At 38.9% G+C, this 22,046-nt stretch overlaps 2 protein-coding genes across 4 annotated transcripts in view; both read right to left on the bottom strand.

Moving 5' to 3' along the window:
• Positions 1-17,141, bottom strand: part of LOC121642005 (SREBF chaperone) — a 28,630-nt gene extending 11,489 nt beyond the window's left edge. The window contains exons 1-13 of one of the 3 annotated variants that reach the window (XM_041988452.1): positions 16,915-17,141; positions 11,097-11,297; positions 9,360-9,480; positions 8,927-9,084; positions 8,288-8,508; positions 7,252-7,357; positions 6,225-6,397; positions 4,703-4,829; positions 2,843-2,955; positions 2,663-2,757; positions 2,360-2,458; positions 531-743; positions 8-393 (exon numbers count right to left, since the gene is read on the bottom strand). In XM_041988452.1, the coding sequence (XP_041844386.1) occupies positions 8-393; positions 531-743; positions 2,360-2,458; positions 2,663-2,757; positions 2,843-2,955; positions 4,703-4,829; positions 6,225-6,397; positions 7,252-7,357; positions 8,288-8,508; positions 8,927-9,084; positions 9,360-9,480; positions 11,097-11,218 (1,934 nt within the window). In that variant the 5' untranslated portion in view covers positions 11,219-11,297; positions 16,915-17,141. Of the gene's footprint in view, positions 1-7; positions 394-530; positions 744-2,359; positions 2,459-2,662; positions 2,758-2,842; positions 2,956-4,702; positions 4,830-6,224; positions 6,398-7,251; positions 7,358-8,287; positions 8,509-8,926; positions 9,085-9,359; positions 9,481-11,096; positions 11,298-13,899; positions 14,380-15,164; positions 15,804-16,914 lie in introns of those variants that run through there. The other 2 variants (XM_041988451.1, XM_041988450.1) reach the window with 2 other exon arrangements.
• A 72-nt stretch (positions 17,142-17,213) lies between these two features.
• On the bottom strand, positions 17,214-20,934 carry elp6 (elongator acetyltransferase complex subunit 6). Its single transcript, XM_041988453.1, has 7 exons — positions 20,679-20,934; positions 20,478-20,556; positions 20,331-20,401; positions 19,597-19,721; positions 19,286-19,493; positions 19,047-19,205; positions 17,214-17,754 (listed from the first exon to the last, which is right to left on the bottom strand). The coding sequence occupies exons 1-7, from the start codon at positions 20,730-20,732 to the stop codon at positions 17,629-17,631; spliced, it is 822 nt and encodes a 273-aa protein (XP_041844387.1). The 5' UTR covers positions 20,733-20,934; the 3' UTR covers positions 17,214-17,628.
• Between the last annotated feature and the right edge of the window lie 1,112 nt (positions 20,935-22,046).

The following is a 22,046-nucleotide window of genomic DNA, read 5'->3' as shown; positions in this document are numbered from 1 at the left end:
CTCTTACCTCTTTGCTAAAGTGATATTGTAGTAGCTGAAAAGCGAAGGCCAGTGTCTGAAGGACAGCCTCCTCCATCCCTCTTCATCCTCTGCCCCCCAGGTGATCTGAGGACCTGCAGGTGGGGCCTGGGGGAGAGGCCCTGCCCTGGCTGAGCCGTGGTGGCCCTGTGATTGGTTCTCAGGTAAAGGAGTCGGATCCGGTGCAGGGTGGATGCTCAAAGTGCTGGTGGGATCGGCTCCACGAAAAACAGGGGCAACTGCCAGAGGAGGGGACAGACCGCCTCCTCCTGGATCTCCCAGAGGGCTTTGCTCCGACACCTGTGCAGCCAGGTAGGTGCGGATCCCAGCTGGGTCAGTGTAGACAAGGATGCCGATCCAGATCACCGTTCCAGCCTGGAAATGGAAAACTTTTAACAACTGATTTTAAATGGTTCTATTTGAGCTATTTACTTTCCATTCAGTAGGTTTTCTTTTAGAATCAGAATCAGACAGACAGAAAGTAGAGCTGAAGTCTAAATCTTTGGCCTCACCATGATGATACGCTGAGCCAGGCGTGTGCGGGCCAGGAAGTAAACCACACGCAACCTCTTGGGGAGCCGAAGGTTCCTGAAAGCTGGGGTCTGCAGGGTGATGGTGTGGGGGGAGGGTCGTGGTGGAGGGGGTACCTCACGTGTCCGCAGAGGGCCTGGCTTTGGTGGGGGGAGACCAGCTTCGGCTGGCAGACGGCGGTTCAGGTCGGCCAGCTGAGGGGGAAATGATGTAGTTTATTCAGATAAACTGTACAAAGGAGATGTCACTGGATTTTTCAACTTATTGTTAAAGTAATTTATTAAATTGGATCAATTACTCAAATGTTAATTACAAGTTTTACATCATTAAAGAATATTAAGTCTGACGGTTTGGTGGGGAAAACAATATTCTAAACAGAGGTTCTGATAAACTTACATTTTAAGAGCTCTGCAATTATTAATACTTCCTAGGAGCCACATTGTATACATGTTTCACATTCTTTTGATAATTAAAAGTTTATTTGTACATGTATACAAATTAGGAGGATTATGGTAATAATGCTTCTTAAGAAGGGCACCAAGCTAAACAATGAAATGTTAATCAAACATTTTGCTAAGAGGTTTTAAATGAGAAGGGCTCATGTTGGAGAACAGTAATCAAAAAACTGAGATGGATACATTTGGGCCGTGGTCACCATTTCACTTCTTTTATGCCTTATATTCCCTCCTGAAGAGGGAGATGTGCATGTTTGTTGCACTATGTTTTTCACATTGTTTTACGTTTCATATCTATCGTGATGTTGCCACCACCAAGTAAGGTTTAGTCAACTGTACAAACACACAAGCCTTGTTGAATATGCCAGATTCTTCCCAGTTTTAAAACGTGTATAACCAACAACATTAAGAAATTTGCAAACTGTGTTATTTACAAAGAATATACATATTTTGTGGAAATGCATGTTTTAAAAGTTACTAATCGACTCAATGTGTGAGTGATAAAGAAATCTGCAAGAAAAAGTATTGATTCAGGGCATTCTTACATCTCAGTATCTGTCCAGGTGCAGTGTACAGTATTAGTGATTGTAATAAAACTCATAAAGCTGCCTTTGCACATGCACTAAAGTCCTCTTAGAGAGTTGCTGGAGTGTTGGCATTTCACATGCAAATGTCTGCAACGGTCACTCAAGACTTTGTGGAGATTTTTCCACCCAGGCCGATAGCAAAATCTCTGGATAGGTAGCAGGTGAGACAATGTATAAAAGTGTCATTCCAGTGATTTTGTAACCTCTGTGTGTGAGAGTCTGCTTGCGCTCTGCCTTTGTGGACACACAGATACATGCAGTACTCTTATCAACACTATAAGGAGGCTCATCTGCTATTTTCAACTTGACAACAAACATTTCTACAGCCTTGTTAAAATCCTATTACGCTCAAGATCTCTTTTTTAAGGGTGAATCATAAAATCTCACACATAAACCTCTAACTCTACATCACATAAGGAAGCCTTTAATAAGCATTAGTTCCACAAAAACTCTCATCTTTGCACAGATGGAGATTATCTTGATCTGGCATCAGCAGGTCCCCAGCTTAATTTTTATTTCTGTAGTCAGCAGTGAACCAGTGAGCAAAACAATACCAGTAGTTTCCTGCCTCTGCCTGCTTTCTCTGTCATCTTCTAATGATCACTGGACAGTCCATATGTTTATATCCCTATAAATAATTTACACTCCAAAAGCAAAACAAACAACAAAATATACTACAGTTGTTCCTCCACCAGCCTTCGGTGTATATGTTATTTCAACATAAATATCAGTGAAATAAGTTCCAAGATGTTTATGTGTGAGACTTACCTCCATGCGGCGGATATCTATAGATAAAACAGTCGTAAAGAAGAACATCTGCAGGAAGAAGTCAGAGACGAGTCCCACAACAGCAAAAAGACAGAACTCCTACAAAATACAGAAACCATGTTACACCAGTGCATAAGCTAACCAAATGTTAGCAAATCAGACCCAGCAGGAAGCAATACTGTGTGGCATTATTACAGATTTCCTCTTGAAGTCCATTAACATATTCTGTCTCTGCAAACTGCATCATAACTGTCATATTTTCTTGGGTCGTGCAAAAAAACAAAAACACACACACATTCTTACCTGAATGGCAGGAACCAGAGTGAAATATCCAATGAGGATGATGCACAGTTCAGTGGCCATGTTCTTCATGATAGACCAGCTCTCATTACTAAGGCCTGGAGGAACAAAGATAAAAAATTAAGGGGCTAAAAGTTTATAGTAATCTTCAGCTTTGAATGAAGTACACTAGTAAAACCCTACCCTGAGCAATGCGCAGTTTTACTTCGAGGTCGACGGGGGTGGAAACCACAGACTTGGTGAGAACCAAGACGTTCTCCAAGCCGATCACCACCACAAGGTAAGGAAAGATCTCACTGCAGGAACAACAGAGCAAAACAACCGCAGAAATTAATCAGAAATAAGTTAAAACAAAGGTAACAACGACAAGTTATGCAAGTTACTAAATTTCACCCTTTCTAAAAAGAGCAACAGCTAATAATAAAAATAAATTAGGCCATTAGATAAACTAGTTACACAGAAACAGGAGTGAAAGTGAACCACACATGGCTATCATTATAAAAAAAAATGAAAAAACACACTGAAATCAGACAAATGAGGAAATTTGTTGGTCATAGTGACAGTACTGGTCCAAGACAGAAGTTTACTATTAACTGCAATTAACCTTACAAATGAATGATCAGCTGCCAGAACAAGCAAATTATCAACTACATGGAACACTATTTGATAATACTGGCAAATGTCTGCAGGGAATTTCCTCTGCTGACAAAGTGTTAAGACAGATTAGTTTGAGAGTACAGATAAGCTTGAGCTTTAGAGGTAAGTGTATAACTGGGTCACAAAGGAGTCATCAGCACTACAAATTACATCACACACATACACACTCAACAGTAACACAGCACATAATAAACACTCACACGTCTTATTACAACCAGTAACTCAGCAGCCTTGCTCATGACTGAGCAGGATGTATGGCTCGCTCGTCTTCAGAGGCAGTGGGCATGTTTGTGTCATTTGTGTTTTTTGTGTCAGCAACACGGAGTAAAAACAAGCAGGATGGCTTTCATGAAACATAAAAAAAAAAAAAAAAAAAAAAAAAAAATAATAAAAAAAAAAAAAAAAAAAAAAAAAAAAAGAAACATTAAAGGGGAGAAATTATGTTTGAAAAAAAGGAGGAGTTCATTCATTTTTGGTGCAGACCCACATCCCTTCTCTTAAAATGATGATATATGTTTTGTTTTTTGGCCTTGGCAAAGACCATGTCCTCCAAGTGTCCGTCCAGCATTAATTGCTTGGTCATGCTGACCTTAGTGTGTGTTTGTGCAAGCATACAGTACAAGCACAGCCCACGGCAGACTTGCATGGATCTTAGTAAGTGGTTGGACAACAGTGCGACATTGTCACGCCATGAGGTCTGCTTTCTAATAATCCTCCGATGATTGGACAACCAATGTATGTCAACTGCGCAGTATCCCCGCCCCATAAGGTGGTTCAGCCCACTTCAACACACACACACACAACTTCTTTAAACAACAATAAAAAACTGATTTTTGTCCTCCTGTTGTAAACATTAACGCAAGTCAATGTGAGATCAATAAAGAGGAAGTGGTAACTCCCTAATCTGGTCTGTGGGTGGTTGTGTACAGGTAAGTGAGCTAGTCAAACTGTCCTTGTCTTTCTGTGACCAAGGTAGGGGATAATGAAACTGTAACAGCATGCAGGGGCACTACATATTGATAGGAAACATCTGAATGTCAATAAAGAACATTTGAAGGACTCCATATCAGCTGCAGACATTGCTCCAAGGGAGAAACAGCAGCTAAATGTAATGGTTTTAACAAAATATCTATATACCTAAATATTTTAAATACTTACAACATGATCAATATGAAATTTGGGTAACAGTAATTTCAGCAGATGAACTAAATTTTTATCCACCATCTCTGGTTTGAAGTTTAAAAGGGCTAAACACAGACAAAAAAAAGTCAAAAACAAATTCTCACCAGTTATCTTTAGCTGGTAGAAACCAAACCATCAAGTGTGCAGACCAAAATCTTTTTAGTTATCTTAACCGAAGTATGTAGAAAATGTGGGCGTTCCTACCCTCCGTTGAGTGTGGGTGTCAGTCCAAACAGTGTACACAGTCCCACAGACATGAGCAGGGAGCTGAGGACTGTGACCACAGCAGCCAGAGCCAGGCCCCACTTAGACTTCACCATGTCAATCTTACCTGCAAACAAAGAAAGAGGAAATATATTGATTACCTATTAAATACCAGAGCCATGTAAAGAGAGGCTTTTAAAGATACTATCTATCATACATGTGTTGCCAAATTTAAATTTCATTTGCCAGTTGCCATTTGCTAAAGCAGTGGTTCCCAAACTCTTTGAGCCATCAATGGTGCTCGCAGCCATCCTCTAAATGTGAGGCTTGAAAACAGTCGAGAATCTTCATAAATAAGGAGGACAAAGCGGCTTTTGGTGGATTATGTTAACAGCTGTGACAAAGCACCCATATATCGAAAATCAACTTCTCCTGCCGATATAATAACAAATTCAGATTTTTATTACAGCATGAGCAATAACTTTGTTTATGCATTAATGCGTTAAAAAATAATTTGTTAATTTCACAGATTTGCATTAACATTTTAATTTTGACAGGCTAATAAAAAATTACTATTCATTTGATGTAGGCTGTTTTTTTTAATAAGCTGGTGACCCCCCCCTGAAATTATCTTGGGACCTCCAGTTTGGGAAACGCTGTGTTTAAGAATGACCACAGCAGACGTGTAGATTTTGTCCATGGCTGGACAATGTGTGTGTGTGTTTTTTTGTTTGCTTGAGAAAAGGAATAATCCTTATCAATTTCAGGCACAGACTCAAAACCAGAACCTTGCTTCAACATATTAAATTGTAAAAATGTTAAACTGGAAAATTAATTAGCTGCATTATATTATTTAAAAGTGGTTAACATACAATGGTTCCCTCTTTTTGGCCTTGTCATTGTTGACAGAGAAAATAGACCCTGAATTTTCATTTTCTGTAGTGAGGACTCAGCATGCTAGACATGCTCCACCACATGAGCTGCAGAGCACAAAAGAACAGTATTCTGTAGCTTTAAGAAAAGAGAAAACTTTATTTTTTGTCTAAGTACAAAGAGATACATGAAATAAATAATTGTCCACTTTTATCTTATGTATCTTAAAATAAAAAAAAATTAATTCATAAAGACAGCAGTTAAAAGCCTTTTTTTCATAGATTTTTCAAAGCACACTAGAAAAAATGTTTTTGTGGAGGCGCCAAACGTGAGTCAAGTAATCGGCTTGAATGTGAGTATTTCTTTTGAGTACTTTAGAGTGTGTGCGTTTGTTTCCTGAAGTAATACTTGAATGTTTGTGCTGGCAAGTTGCTGAATCGCATTCTTACAGAGCTGTGCAATGTTCCAGCGTGAGGATAATCCCTGCACCAGACAGGAACAACCTTGGCACACAAACACATGCACACACAAAGGTGCAGCAGCCATGGCTTTGAATCAATGGCACCTCACATAGACTAAGGTGAGCAAACAAGGAGCAGATTAAAACAGGAAGGTATGGCTAAACAGATGCTCAGGAAGTTGGACTCACGTGTGGAGAAGTATATGTAGGCAAACAGAATGATGTATGTGGTGACTAAGGGGATGAGCTCAGCGATGCCGATTTCCTCCTTGAAGTGGACGTGAACCATGTGGTCGTCTCTCAGGCTGCAGTTGGCTGATGGGTGAAGCTTCTTCAGACGGGCTCGCAAGCTGCTAAGGAACCTGGACACAGGCATCAAAATCATTATCAAGTACAGCCAACTAACTGGTTATTAGATTTCTAGATGAAAATAGAGCTGCCTTTACATGGAACCTGGTGATAAGTTTTCTCAAAGATAATTTTAATCAAATGAGAGGCCCTCACAAGGGAAGTCTTTTCTGTCGTATAACTGAAACATTGTAATATGCAAAGCTGTGTTTGTTTAGTATGCAACATAAAGTGCTCCTGAGCGACATAAAAGTAGTGCAGTAATCTATTTCGAAGCAGCTAAAACAAACCTAACAGCAAGATGACTATGAGAGCATTATCCAAGGAACATTAAGGTCACAATGAACAGTTAAATAAAGAAATGGCATTTAAGAAACTCCTAATCAAGGAAAACTGTGGGCTCAATCTGACAGAAATGTCACATTTCCACATTGCTTTCCATCAATTAATAAAGCTGACTGAGTTCACGCCCTTTTATGATGTGAAATGTTTGTTTATTATTAATTATTAAGTAACACACGCCTTACAATACAATACAAATGAACATATAAATGAAACCTTAATCATGACCATGTACACTGGTAGACAAACTAACTCTTGAATACAGTATGTGCTGGATGGACTAATGTCTCAAAACTAATGGCAATCAGCAATAAACAAACTAATATGAGACATTCTGATACAATTTCATGATTAAATTATCTTTCATGTGATACAAAGCAGCTGTTGCTATTTTAAAATGTCACTCTGGTTAGGCGCATGTGCAACCGCAGAGTAGAAGATGGTTTTAACAGCAAGTAAAAACAACACTTCAAAGACATAAAAATCAACGTTTCATGACAAAGTTCCTGCTGTTTAAGTAACGCACCTTGCATCATAGCTGGACAGCACCACAGTGATGGTGTACGTCACCACCCTCTTCTTGTTGTAGTGACTGACACCTGTGTACTTTCCAGGGACACCAAACAGCAGATCTAAGAACACACAAGCACACATATTTATGATGATTTTTAAAAACACAACGTGCTGCATTTTTCCTTCAATAACATTTTCAGAATCCAAAATAATGTGACCATTTTTCATCCCCTCATTCATTTATCTAATATCAAATCATTTATTGTTGCAATTGGACACCATTTCCCATTAGATACTATGAAATCTCTGTGGATCTATCACTCTGATGGAGCGGGAAAGTTGTTTAGTCACACCTGAATCCCCTCATACTACATCAGTTTTAATATATTTTTCTTACTACTATGAGTGCTGTGAGTGTAACTGACACAAAGAGGTGCGGTGGAGTTTTGGGTCCTTTGCCTTTGAAGAGAAGCTGGGAGGTATTTTATAGCTGTGACCTCCATAAGCACAACGTGAACTACACCACCTATTTGACTTTATCTGGCCGCCAAGTTGTCTCTGGCTCTGCTTCTAGAATAAGCTTCCCAGCTCTAAATCTCTTGAGCTGGAAGGCTAGGCAAAATGCTGAGCTGGCTTTGGGCAGCCACAGAGGATGACTTGGTTCACTGTGTCAGTGGGTAAAGTTTTTAAAGAATTCAGTAAATTCCCATTGAATGAAACACCTTGTTCTCTGTAAATATGAAAGCCTCTTAGTTTCTAATCTCCATAGTTTATGTTGAATGATGACAGATTACTTCAAACAAAAGACAGTATAACATACTTTATGTCAGACCAAACTAGACAATTATCTAAAACAAACATGGATGCTGTTATCTTAATTACAAATAATGCATTTAATTATTAATTTATTCAAATTAAAACTGTGGTGTATGTGAAAGTTATGTGTCAAACCCGAACAAAGACAATAACTAATCAACTGACTGAACCAATTAATTAATGACAGATGGCCAACATCATCATCATCATCTGAGTTCCTTTGATCTTGATACCTCGCAGTGTTGCTGAGGTGTGCAGTCCTTTTGGCTCATGTTTCTGGATGGTCTTGAGGAGGTCGGGATCTGAGTCAAACATTTCCCGCTGGTTTTGCCAGTAGTTGCCAGGAGAGACGAGCAGGCAGCCATGCGCTGGCAGCACCGACTGCATCCGCCGTAACCCTGGAAACAGGTCTGTCACCTGGAGACACAGTGTCTCAAGGCTACGAACGCCGGAGCTGAGGAACATATAGTGGTGAAGAAAGGAGGGAAGGAGGTGTGAGAAAAGAATGAGAAATCGTTACTGACATTGAGGAGGTGCTAAGGCGGCTGTACGGTGGCTTTGATAGTGATAATGATAATTATTGCTACACATGGAAAGTACTTCAGTGAGAACAGAGGAGCTACATTTAATTAGGAAATGCAAAAGACTGCTCCACAATCAGCACTCATACTAGTGCTTGTACGATACAGTACAAAACTGAAACACAGTACAAAGACTTCTAGTTTCTCCAAAAATCAATAGTTGCCTTTTTACACTGACGTAAAACAAAGGTCCAAGGTTTCACCTGGACTTTCTGTAAAAATTAAGAGAACAGCTGCAAGATCTAACCACATCTTCTACATCCTGCCATCTAGTTATCTGGATGAGTATACCTGTCAGAGTGAACATGGTCGCGAATCTCCTCCAGAAGGCTGAAAACCCGACCCAGAGGCGACCGGAACACGTCCACCGGCACCAGGCTGCTATCCCATGGAGACACAGCTGCTTTCACCAACACCTGCTGGATGTAGGCAACCGGAGGGCCCCAGTACTGCAGAGGAGGGGGGAAAAAAAGATTTTTTTTTTTAACCTTAAATCAAATAGTGAAACTCCTCACAATATCTCACAATATATGAAAAACACAAATTAACCTTCAGCTTTATTTATTTATAAAATGAGCCTTGGCTGTGTGACTTTCACTTAGGATTAGAATTGTTTTAACTGTTAGAGAATAGATGCAGCAGACATGAATAATAATAATAAAAGCAATAGTCAGAGACTGTAAAGACAGTAAAATGCGTTTATTTTTCGTGTCTCTTCTCCTACCCAGTCAGGCCGTTCTCCCACATCTGCCTGAGGCTCATGGAAAGGGACGCTGTAGTCTCGCACCCCTGTGGTGAACTCCACAGGACCTGTCCCAGGCAGGGGAAGCCTCAGTAACGGATAGCTTGAACAGAAAGGAAGAGAAAGTGAGAAGTAAAACATTAGACCTAAGTCTAGCAAAGACAATCTATATCCCTTGCCAAATTATTTAATCAAACAAATCTGTTAATCCAGTTACTATTGTTACATAAACCACATGAAAATTGCACCACAAGGCAGAGGAGGAACTAGAACTAGTTCATCATGAACTAGAAAGAATTCACTGTCATGGGAAAGGTGATGTTGGTGTTGCAACACTCTTTGAGAACATGAAACTGCCAATTCTTGCTTTTCTTGCAAGATCAAGTCAAATGTGCTACCAGGAGAGACCTGCTCCCTCTTTCTCTAAGAAATGGGTGGGTCTTTAGAAAACAGCAACTCACTGACTTGTTTGTATGTGTAAGGATAGGAAGTCTGCATCATCATGGTAGGGTTGGGCCAAACTATACTAACCGGCCTGGTGCCAGTGGAGAAACTGTAGTGAGGTTAAAGCATAGTTTACATTGGTCCAAGCAGAGATAGACAGTAAAATTCCCAAAAAGATTTAAACTCTGTTTTTTCACTGGGAAAACTCAGAGAGGGAAATTTATAGTCCTTAAAAATCATCTAAACAGCCCATTATAGGGTGATTAGTTTTTTAGCTATACTAGTCTTTCCATCCAGTTTTCAACTTTTTATTTTCGCAAGATACATGTGAAAAGGATTCCAAGGTGGGGTCAAGGGTTCTTTAGGGAAGATCCGAAAGGAGTCAGCGAAAACCTGATAAAGTGTTAGCTGAGTTACTGGTACAGATTCTAACAAATCCACACATACACTAAATGGCCATTGTGTATCCTTGTACAAATATTACTTCTCTTTTAAACATGCACTTAGTTGAAACATCTCTCCACTCTCTTTTTTCTTCTGTCCTAATGCTTTCCCCTGCCCCCTCCACTCCCCTAGGTCACTGTACCTCCACAAAAGCTCCTTTTGTGTGGAGCCAGCCCCCCTCCTAACAGGCAGATGGAGAGACAGGCATCCCATTCTCACAGGGCCACTTTCTCACAGCCCTCTGCCCCAATCCTGCCTTTAACAGTCCTGTCGTCAAGCTTTTTGTCCTGTCGATCCCCCCCGGGGCGATGGTCAGTCGTTCATTTTTCCAGCCCCCCTGCTGTTTAGTGCTGCAAGGACAGCACGCAGCAGGTGCGTGTATGTTTGAGATTGGTGAGATTGTTTTACAATGCCTTGACTGATTAAGCTCAGGCAGGTTTCTGACCTATGTCCTGACCTATGACTGGTGATTGAGCAAGAGGAGATACTGTATGTGCACGTGTAAGGCCAGTGTTTATGTGGTGGTGTCAGCGTGGAGGAATGAGTGTACAGATGGCTTTCTCAAATTACTCAGCAAGTTACTCGTCTTTTTCTACACAATTCAATCTGCATGTCGGCTTTTCTCTATTTACATGGAGGCTGCACATCAGGCACTAGCAAGAGATCTCTTACAAAAAAGAACAGTGAGCTCCTTTCTTGCCTCCATACAGCTAGCAAGTCACTGTAAGACGTGGGTGTGAACATTAGACTTGAAAGAAACAGAAATTGTTGTACTATCTGACAAAATGAACTCCACACAGAAAAATAAGAGCAACATCACAGGACACCTACCAGCAGGTGAGAATGCTGGCGGAGGTGAAGAGGATGATAGGTACTGGGTAAGATGCACACAGCAGCCCATGGCGGTAAAAAGCCGCCGAGATCTTCTCTCTCAGCTGCTCACGCAGCGTCATCCTGTTGGGCGTGGTCAACTCCCGGCCATTGGGAAGGAGTGGGCGGCCGAGGACCGTGAGCCGCGGAGCATCCAGGGACCTGAAAGGGTGAATGAAACAGATTAATGACAGAGCACTTCAACACCTCACAGAGACATGCAAAGGACAGACACCTGATAATATCAATTATTCTTATCTCAGTTAAAGCTTTTTATTTCAGGTAAATATCGAACACTTGCTAAAAGCTTAAATTTGTTAATGAGATTGTCATATCAATTATAACATGATAATTATAATTTCTAAAGCAACTTCTCGAGTAATTGTTTCATTTTGCGATCAGAAGTATATAATATTCCCTCTCAGGAAAGGAAATTTGCTGTTTTGTTTTTGTTTCCTTCAGTGACCAAAGGTATCAAATCCTCACAAGTGACAAGATGAACATTTTATGATTATGTGATTGTTAAAGTATTATCAGTGAAGTTTTGTTTTGCTGATGGCATGATTTTTTCAGTTTTGAAGGTTTATTTTGAACATGCTAGGATATTTACGTGAAAAAAAATCACATGATGATACAAAACAGAAAACATTACAATCCCATACGGCCTGAAAAGACATAGGAAAAAGCTAATTTTAATTTTTTTTAAATTATTATTATTAACTTGTTTTCTTTTGTTTTTCTCCTCTGGTCATGTTCAAATATACCATATTTACAAGCATCAAACAAAATAAACAAAATAAGCATATAACAATTTCAGAGAAAAAAAAACAAGAAAAAAGTGATGGAATGTTTTCAATGTTGTGAAGGCATGGTGAGGTCTTAAACTAATTTTGGCCCCGTAATTATATCCTCCATTTCTTAAAAAAAAAAAAAAAAAAAAAAAAAGATTCTGTATATTCTTTGGTGGCAGATTGTGGATTGCTTTATATATGATTTCAGCCGTTTTAAAATTAAACAGATGAGTGGAAATAAATATGTTTTATTTTGAAGAATAGTGGACTTGTGTGATCTCTATAACTAGTACTGCTTGCTTTTGTAGTATGGACAACAAAATCTGCATATTTTGATACAGCTCACTACTTCAAAAGTCTAAAGTTTTAAATATAGAACAACTAATTTAGCATTTGTGCACGCTTGACAAAATTAATTGTCTGTTGTCAAGTTTTAAAACACGAGGTCAATTAACACATCCAACATAAAACTGTAACCCGGGATATTTTGAAGAATATTCTCTCCACAGACAAACGCACGTCTGCTGTGTCCCGAGAGCCAAATTAGTTAACATGCTTCCTGCACTGACACACACATTGCTGACACTACTGCCGTGTTTTTCTCTCAGAGCAGCTCCTTCTGTGGTCACATGCTAGACAGCACTTAAACACATAACTCATTCAGCAGCCAAAAAGGTGTGGAAACATTCCCCATCCAACTCAAACAAATCACACCTGGGGAAAAAATAAATAAAAACAACCTCCACATCTCCACATTCCCTTTATTCAGAAAACAGTATGTTTTGCATGTAGGTAATATGTTGGACACAGAGTAAGTCCTTCAACTTACGAATACTTGCGAATAAAAGACAAACATACTAAAACATATTCACGTTTTTGGTCTTCACTGTCTACTGTAAACATTAGAGAGCACCACTTTGAATTACCAACGCTTACTAATTTTAACTTGAATAATAATTTAAGGCGATCCTTAGATTAACACTTGTTTGAATAAAAAAAGGGATGCTTTTCATTTTACAACAGGAAGCCCAGAAACACTGCTAAGCACAGTTTCCTCAATAGGGATGCTAAAACACGGCATTGATCATCCTCAATAAATCAGTCATGTCTGCAGCCACAGCAGATGTATTGAGCACAATAAGATTTCAGTGGCACAACTGCTAGAAACAAACAACTATCACTGAATTTTTATTGTTTACTTATTTAGATATGATCTTGATAAATGGTATATTGTATAAAATTCAAGGCTTTATTTTACGTCATAGCCAGGTGAGTATTCAGTTTGACACTTTTATCAAAAATCTGTCCAAAATACAAAGATATTTGAAGTAATACTGCATGATGAAGAAGGCATCAAAATTTTAAGTTTACAAGCTAGAATCAGTGAATATTTTGTTTTCTTTTGTGGAAAATGCAAGACTGACTTCTTGATAAGTAAACAGAAGCAAACGCTAAAAATAATTTATCTGGACAATGGATAGCACCATGTTCAACATAGTTTTACTAAACTAAAAGCCAGTGAATTTGAACCCAATGACATTGTACTTTTATTTCTCAAAATCATACATGACTAAGTAATGTTGCTGTACTTGAAAACAGAGTGGACACTGATATGTCAGCTTGAAGTTAAAACAACATGTAAAAAAACGGAACCGGCCATTTTACTTTCCCATATCAACTCAATCCCCTGCTGACTTCTCAATCTCAGCCCTGGTCTCTGTTTACTCAGGTTCAGTGCTGGCTTTCAGTGTTTGTGGTTACACAGCATTCTACTACAATATTTAACTAGCTTTCCTGGCATGCAAACAATACTGCAGCTGAATTTCAGTTGTCTAATTCTGCTGATTCTCACTAGCCTCATTCATCTCAGTAATAAAATAAAATAGCATAAAATAATTTGTCATTCATGTCACAACATGTCACCAGCAATTATGTCAATCACAGCAAACTTGCACTACTTTTTAAGACCATACCTGTTAATAGGAGGCCAGTTTACCTCTCTGGATCGCACCTGTTTACATCCCCTGAAAGCAGCAGCGCTTGGCTTTTTTAGCTTAATCTGTGCCTTGTGGTTGACATAGTGCTCCCTTCTGGATTCAGGTTGAGTGTGCGACTGCTCGGCTTGTCCTCCTGGGAGCAACGGAAACATTCCCTGGGAGGAATTTTCCTCAGGAGTCCTTGATCTGCTGTTATAAATACTTTATACAGTAAACACAGCAACGTCCCAGCAAGCTTGCACAATGGGTTCTGCAAAGGTCAAAAGAGGCTTTTGAAGTAAAGCCTTTCCACTCTCTGTGAAGGAGAGTCACCCCTAAACCAGGTTCTGATCCCGCTCGCTGTCTTGCCAGGCATTCATTGAAAACTCTCAATGAATGCCTCCATTTCCCGGCTGTCAGTCTTGTTCACTAAGTGCTGCAGGGTTACGTGGGTGCAGCTGCAACCTGATTTGGCAAAGGCTCAGCAGCATCTCCGTCAGTGAACTAATCCGGGATTGAGCTGATCGGAAATTCAACAAGCAGGACACAGGCCCTGTGGCCACCTCCCACTGCTTCCCTCCTTCTCTGGCCACAGCCTACACTCCACTATGCCAGTCATAAGAAGCCAAGACATTCACATCTCAAAAGCATGGCAAAGCTGAAGAACAGACTTCTTTTTAAGACAGACTTCACAACCAAAGTGGAAAGTGAACGCCAGCCAAGTGCTGGTAAGTAGCCGTCTCAGGCTAGAGAATTTGTGTTCTCTTCACCCGTTTTGGCAGATGACCAGTGATTGTTTGGAAACTGTTCAGGTAGCATGTGTTAGGCTGCCATGGCTGGGGGCAACAAAAATAAAAATGTAGGTGAAAATCCAGCAAACCTCACATAAATATTAATAACAGCATGGAAAACTCCTCCGACAATTGAATCAAGCTTTTGTGTTCATGTGCTTTGCAAATAATAACCTAACAAATGACAGTCTGTCTGTTTCCCCATGTGAAAAGCCTTCACATTTACTGGCAAACAGAAACAATTACATGGCAGTCTTTCACACTACGAGAAAAAATCAAATTAGGAAGATCATTATGGGTCTTTATTGCTTAATCAGATGGCTTACAGATTACGTTAGATTTCCAAATCCACGTGCTTACAACATAATTGTGAGAAGCTAGTGTGCTGAGTTATTAGAAGAACTTTCTCTTTTGTACAACAGAGGAACACAGAAATGGGAAATTTTAAAAAGCCAAAAACAATATGCTTACCTCTTCTGAACATTTTCGAAACTATCCAACCTGAAAAACCCTTCACGCTCCAACGATTTCAACAGCATAATTAGAAACTTTATGTATCATGCAATTTATTCACTGTACAACCAAAAGCAATGTCCATCGACATTCCAGAGAACTTCAGACTGCATTCATTCTCCCTAGCATAACTGCATCAAAACTCAGTGACATAGTTACATAATTTTGAAGCATGCGCCTCTGATCAGTGGAGACTATTAGTGCTGTTGTAAAAGCAGAGATAAATCCAAAGTGAATGAGCTGCAATTCAGTCATTTGCAAACAGAGCTGATGACTAAAAAAAGAGGAATGTTCTGTTAATCAGTAACCGTTCTGTAATGTTGTGTAGCAGGCAGGCAATTTCCACACATGCATTTCTGGATGTATGACAACATATTCAAAGAAAGTAGAAAAAAAGAAAATGAGGCCATACTAATTCACTGTCCCATTATGCCTGGACACCATCATGAACATATTCTCAAAGAAAGCACTGCAATAGGTGACGTCCCCCAGCCTCAAGGTACATTTACCATCTAAAGCATATTATAGATCTTCAAATGTTAAGACAGGGAGCACATGCGGGCCGAGGATGGCTAGTCTGATGCAACTGTGTTGCAACATCACCTGCCAAGATCGAGCTGGCATTGAGGCTCCCATAGACAGAGATGCCCATTTCCTGTCTTTAGTCCAGCATTCGTATTGAGACATTTTAACTACCTATCTCGTTACGTTTTCGAAAGAAAGACAAGTCAGGACAGAGCAAATCGCGTTAGATTGAATCATCTATCACGAATCTCAGCAACGTTGGATATTCTGTACAGTTACCTTCTTGATCTAATTCATTTGTAACAACAGGTGTCATTAAACTCCACAGCTAATAGATTAACGTAGTTTGACGCCGTCGGAGTACAAAGAAAAAAAACCAAAAAAAAAACAAAAAACCCCAAAACAAACAAACAAAACAAAAAAAAACATCATTTAACGCGTGAATTTTTATCTAACTTGTAGGACCTATCTGTAAACCAGTGTTTTAACAACACCTTGGTACCAGGTACTCAAACCCAAGTTCTACAAAAAAAAAAAAAAAAAAAAAAAAGTATGAAAATTGTGGATAATATAGATACACAACACACGGTAGCTTGCTAACGTTACCCTTTTAATATGTCAACTGGTAGCTAGCATAAACATAACCCTTAAGTAGGAGCACAAAAAAGAAAGAAAAAATCGTATTTTATATATACATGTTTCTGTTAATCATAATAGACACAGAAAAGTTTCACATTTTAAAAACCTGTAGTCAGCTTTTGAGGGCATCGAGCTATGTGCTAACACTGCTAGCAAATTTAGCCATGCAAGCTTTCCCATGAACAGTATGTTAGTATGTTTTTTTTTTTTTTTTTTACGTTTTAGCTTTAGCGGCCAAAACCTAATTACCGTAATTGCTACTGTGAAACTTTCAAGAAAAGCCTTCCAACAACGAATCTTGCTAAAGTGAAGCTTGTATTAGCTTGTATGGTGCTAACGCGACCTTAAGTTAGCAAAACGTTAGATTATACAGGTTTCTTTGGGATGTTGGGGGGCTATGTGAACCACATACCAAACTTAACTGCTATTTTGCTTCAAAGTTTACCAGAAGCTATTATTATAAAGAAGAAAGCAGACAGCTCTCATGTTTCCCAATTAGCTAAAGCAGCTGATGCTAACGGGTTACACTTTTATTTACACTTGCCTGGGCAAACTTCAAGATTTCCCAAACGTTACTATCGGCGTGGTCTTCTTGGATGAACTGACGATCATCTGCCGTATTATTCCTTATTATGTAAATCCGCAACAGGCCGACTCCTTGTAATTAATGTTGTCATGTAGTAGTACGGTGTCAAAACTATTGGTTGTCAAATCCCAGCGAGACCTCTCCACTTCGACCTCTCACCCCCAGGGTTGAAACCAGGGGCGGAACGACCTCTAGTGGACATATATAGAAACTACAGCTGATGTTTGCAAAGTGTCAAACAATTCACCTTAGAAATATTCACGTTATTTATTTATTTCAGACTTCATATTTTTCTTTTGATGTTATTTATTCATTTTATTGGCTCACTAAATAAAGACCAGACAGTTTTTGTCCATTTACTGTCCCATAATTTTGAGAACTCATCTGCAAGTTCTGTCAAAAACAAAAACAAAACAAAACAAAAAAAAAAACAAAACAAAAAAAAAAGCACAAATTATTAGCATAAGCAGAAATATTTGGTTTTGCTGATCATCTCACGCCAGGCTGTAAATAAGACATCAGGGTCTCATAGTTCCTCCTACAGTCTCTCTTTTCCTAAAATTAGCCATCAACCAAATATAAAGCTTCCAGATGACATTTTATAATATAGTAGCTTGTGTCCGATTAGTTGTACTATGCAGAAGAGCCACACGAGGATGCCAAAAGGTGGTACTAGAGGACAACGCTAGATGTCCCACGGGCGAAGAAGGATGCTCCTTTATCATGGACCTTGTACTGAAAGAGTTTCTTCTGTGCATGCTGCCCATCACCCTGTCTCCTCCTCCAACATACCTCTACCTGGAAAACAAGGAGTATTGTTACTGTTATACACTTAAAACCATATGTAAATATAATGGCACAAAGTACTGTAACAGACTAAATTTTCAATTATGATTGGTAGGAAATGGGCTCTGCTACTTCCTGGCTCACTCTTCGCAATCATGAGCAAAAGAATCCATGATAATACCATCACTGTGTGGTGTGAGTTTGGAGCTGGCAGTCTAAAGAAAACATAACTTCAGACAACCAGACTTTCAAACATAGTAAGAAACAAGTTTCATCTACCATCAACAGTACATCCACAACTGTATGTCAGCGTAGTCGAGCCACAGAATCAAAAGAACTGAGTGAGACTAAGCAGCTGGAGGTAAACAGTGGAAATTAAAGCTAAACTAATTTGCATATTGTCAGGTTAAAGCATGCTAAATAAGGCAAAAGTGCAGAGTTACATCTAAGCCGTTTAGGATAAAGTTAATCTCATGCAGAAATAAACAGATGAAGCTTTAGAGGGAGCTTATCTCCTTTACTTCAAACTAAAATGGCTACAACAGCGGTGCATTTCAAACCTTAAGATAATCCCTGGCAAGTTTATTTCTCCATCACAAAGTAAGTACCACGTCAGACTTTCTCATGCATATATAAAAGAAAAACAGAACAAACATAACATTTGTGATCTGTTAAAAGAAGAAGAAGCTACTAATCTGATCCAGTTTTGGAGGCTCCAACACTGATGTATCTTAATAGATTTGGTATCAGATCCATTGACTGATCCACACACCCTCCAGAATGCTGCTGTCACTGATTATAAAAGGCCTAAAAGCTCTACCTTACAGCTGAAATTAGTTCATTAGTTATCCATCAATTAGTTATCCATCAATTAATTACTCATAAATTGGAGGCAGAGTTTGAGACAGTGAACCTGCCAGAGATGCAGCCTGCTTACCACAGATGGAGCAGTCTGTAAGCTCAACATGTCCTTGTTTGGGAGACATTGCAGTGTAGAAATAGGAAAAATTACAAGACAGGAACTTGTCATGTGTATGGCAAACATTCAGAAGAGTGGAAGCAGTATTTTGCTATACAAAGCAACACACCCTCAGGGGGAGTGTACACTGGAAATGAAGCACTTTGACTCAAAGATTCAGAGAACTGTGGTTTTGTAAAACAGAAGATTACTGAAGAAATCATCAGCAAACTAACAAGCAATAAAAAGAGTGGACAGTAGAAAAAAAAAATTTTTTTTCAATTTTTGTCCCAAAACAGACTATACTGAACCATTTTCAAAGCCAGAAAAGCTTTAGATATCATACCTGTCCGTGTATGTCCCTGCAGTAACCGGTCGGGAGACCCTGAACATGAAGAGTAAGGCTACACTGATGAGTCAGGCCCTTCAACAGCCGCTCTGAGCCTTCATCATCTCCATCCTCCTCTTCTTCCCCATTGCATCGTACCAGCATCACCATATTTCCCTGTCGTAAGAGTCAAAGTCAGAATGATTGATCTGTCTCCTTTCATGGTAATCAGTTGTGAGACGACTTGAAGGTCAAACCTGCAGCTGAGAGCAGACTGCAGCTCTGCAGTAGTGGCTGAAGTCCAACACGGCTCCAGTGCTGACCCCCAGACTCAACAGTACACTGAGGTCGTCCACCAGCAGCACAGGCGGACCCCACTCCTCTGCCACATCCTCCCCACCACCAGAACTAGTCACACTGGACCGAACAAACTCGTACAGACTCCGCAGGCCAACAGCAGGGTCCCTGAGGATAAAAGGGAGATGATGGGAATGATTTAAAAAAAAAAGAGACAACAAAGGCGTTAACGTTAACTAAAAAACAAAGAGGAGGTATTAATTTACTACACCTGAGGAAGTCCATGGCCTGACATTCTGTGCTTCCTTCTTGAGGAATCAAAATAGAAAGTGACTCCTTCAGTCCCTCCAGGAACATCAGCTGGCCTTTCTCCTTCGCTTGGGTTAAACTGACACCCTGAAGCCACACATTGCACACCCAAATACACACAGATGTTAAACAATACACAAAAACTACCAGAATTCACACCGTACACTGTAAGGGCAGACATCACATTGTACAATATTTGTCACTACAAATGAATACTGTCATGCAGCAAAGAATCTCAACCACTTTTCTAACTGTTGGAGAAAAATATTTCACAGCCGAACATTGACGAGACAACAAAAAAAAAGAAGTAACTGTTGCCGTTATTAGGATTTTTACCTTAAATGTATATTGTATATTATCTTATTCATCACTAGGTATTATTTCATCCAGTCCATGACTGCTTCACTTTATCATCAAGGTTTATCTTTTACTTTTCTATATGTAAATCATGTTTCCTTTATTTAACAGGTTTCTTACCGATCACTAAAAAAAAAAAAAAAGCCTCCAGTCTGTTTCCATTGTTTGTCTTGTGCATTTGTTTTTTAGATGTCACTTTTAAGGAGATTGTTAGGTGTTAATGAATTAAAACAACCCTTTTAATTACTTTTACATTGTCAGAAACTGTAAAGTATAACAGTTTTGTGTCATATATGTAATAACATTAAAACAGCTGGATGAGGATCATTCAAGACTCACCAGTCTTTGAATGACTGCACTGTAGTGGCTGAAGGACTGAACCAGACCCAGAAAACAGACTTTGCAACGCGCTAAAAGAGAAATCAGAGACATTTACTGTTACATTTAAATATAATGTCCCTCATTTGAACGGGCGGAACAGCTCACCTCTGAGGTAGAACGAGAGGAAGTGATGAATGAGGAAAGAGGCATCACTCTGTCTGTCAGACACCAAGATAAACTCTCCCTGCGGATAAACACCATATTACTTCTGAAAGTAAAGATATTTGCTGCAAACACGACCCACGTGTTAAGAAAATTGCAGTGTAGGTCAACATGAAAAACACGATAAAAACATATTATTCTTACCGGTGTAAAGCTGTCTGGGGAGGTGTTCAGGATACTGTTCAGCTCTGTAAACATCGCTAAACTAACCAACTAAACTAATACGAAATATATCAAGGCAAAGAGTTGCGAAAGACTAAAAAAACATTATGAAAAGAAACTTTTAGGAGATGCAAATCTAAACATGTTTATTGTATATTAACAAGTTTAAAATAATGGCCAGACACTTCTGTCTATACAAAGATTTTTGAGGCTAACCTCTACCTCTCTGCTAGCTTGAATACAGTGTGTTGTCAAAGATGCGTTATTATAGTAGGATGTCTCACTCAAAAACATTTTCGTGTTATGCGGGAAGAAGTCTTCAATTCATAGAAGTAATTTAAACAAATTTGTGTTTTCAGGAGATAGTCTTTGACAGATTCTCGATAAAATTTTGTGTTTTGTATCAAAGCAAATTGATATTCTGATGTTGTTGATTTTTGTTAATTCTGACTTAAATTTTTCTTTATTTTTTTCTGATTACAGTTCCTGGATTGTGAAGGTTTTGTTCCTTTTTTATTAAAACTGAATATCAGAACAACACACACACACACACACACACACACACACACACACACACACACACACACACACAAAGATTAAAGAACATTATACATATAAATATGTTTTGAGTGCTTAAGAGAACAATCTAATAAATACAATTTAATAACAAAATAGAAATTATGCACACACACACACACACACACACACACACACACACACACACACACACACACACACACATATATATATATATATATATATATATATACATGATCGATTTAATTTAAAAAGGCCTTTTTAAATAATTAGAAAATGTACTTATAAAACCAGAGTCAGTATTTTTGATAATGTCTGTAATATTACTGGCCATTTATTTCAAAACTTAAATGTAAGTAATAATCAGTAACTGTAAATACCTAAAAGCAGTCTTATGCTTAATTCGATCACAGACTGAGAATTATTTTTCGCACTCCTAAACGTGTATTCACAAGATATTTACAAAATATAGGATTATCTCAGGTCGGTGACAGTGGTTGCAGACTTTTTATTAATAGACGATCTCTGCAGACACATGGTAAATTCTTCGCTATTTTCCTTTAGTGTAGTTGGCAAGCAGCGCCACCTGCTGGCGCTGATGAGTACCAGCAGCACCTATTCAGTTTGATATGACAGTAGTATGCTATATCAATATTGTAATATTTAATTATGAACAAGATTTCAAATGCAGCTAAATTTTCTGTTATTTTGTCTTTGTGGTAGGTGAATAAAATGTTTGAATGATTTGCAAAAATAGCATCTTACTGTACTTCATCATCTGTACGTAAAGAGAGGCATGTATTTCTGCCAAAA

The sequence above is a fragment of the Melanotaenia boesemani genome, chromosome 6, assembly GCF_017639745.1.
Source record: "Melanotaenia boesemani isolate fMelBoe1 chromosome 6, fMelBoe1.pri, whole genome shotgun sequence".
Classification (NCBI taxonomy): domain Eukaryota; kingdom Metazoa; phylum Chordata; class Actinopteri; order Atheriniformes; family Melanotaeniidae; genus Melanotaenia; species Melanotaenia boesemani.
Note: the sequence above shows the minus strand (reverse complement) of the source record. Positions and strands in the feature narration are given on the sequence as shown.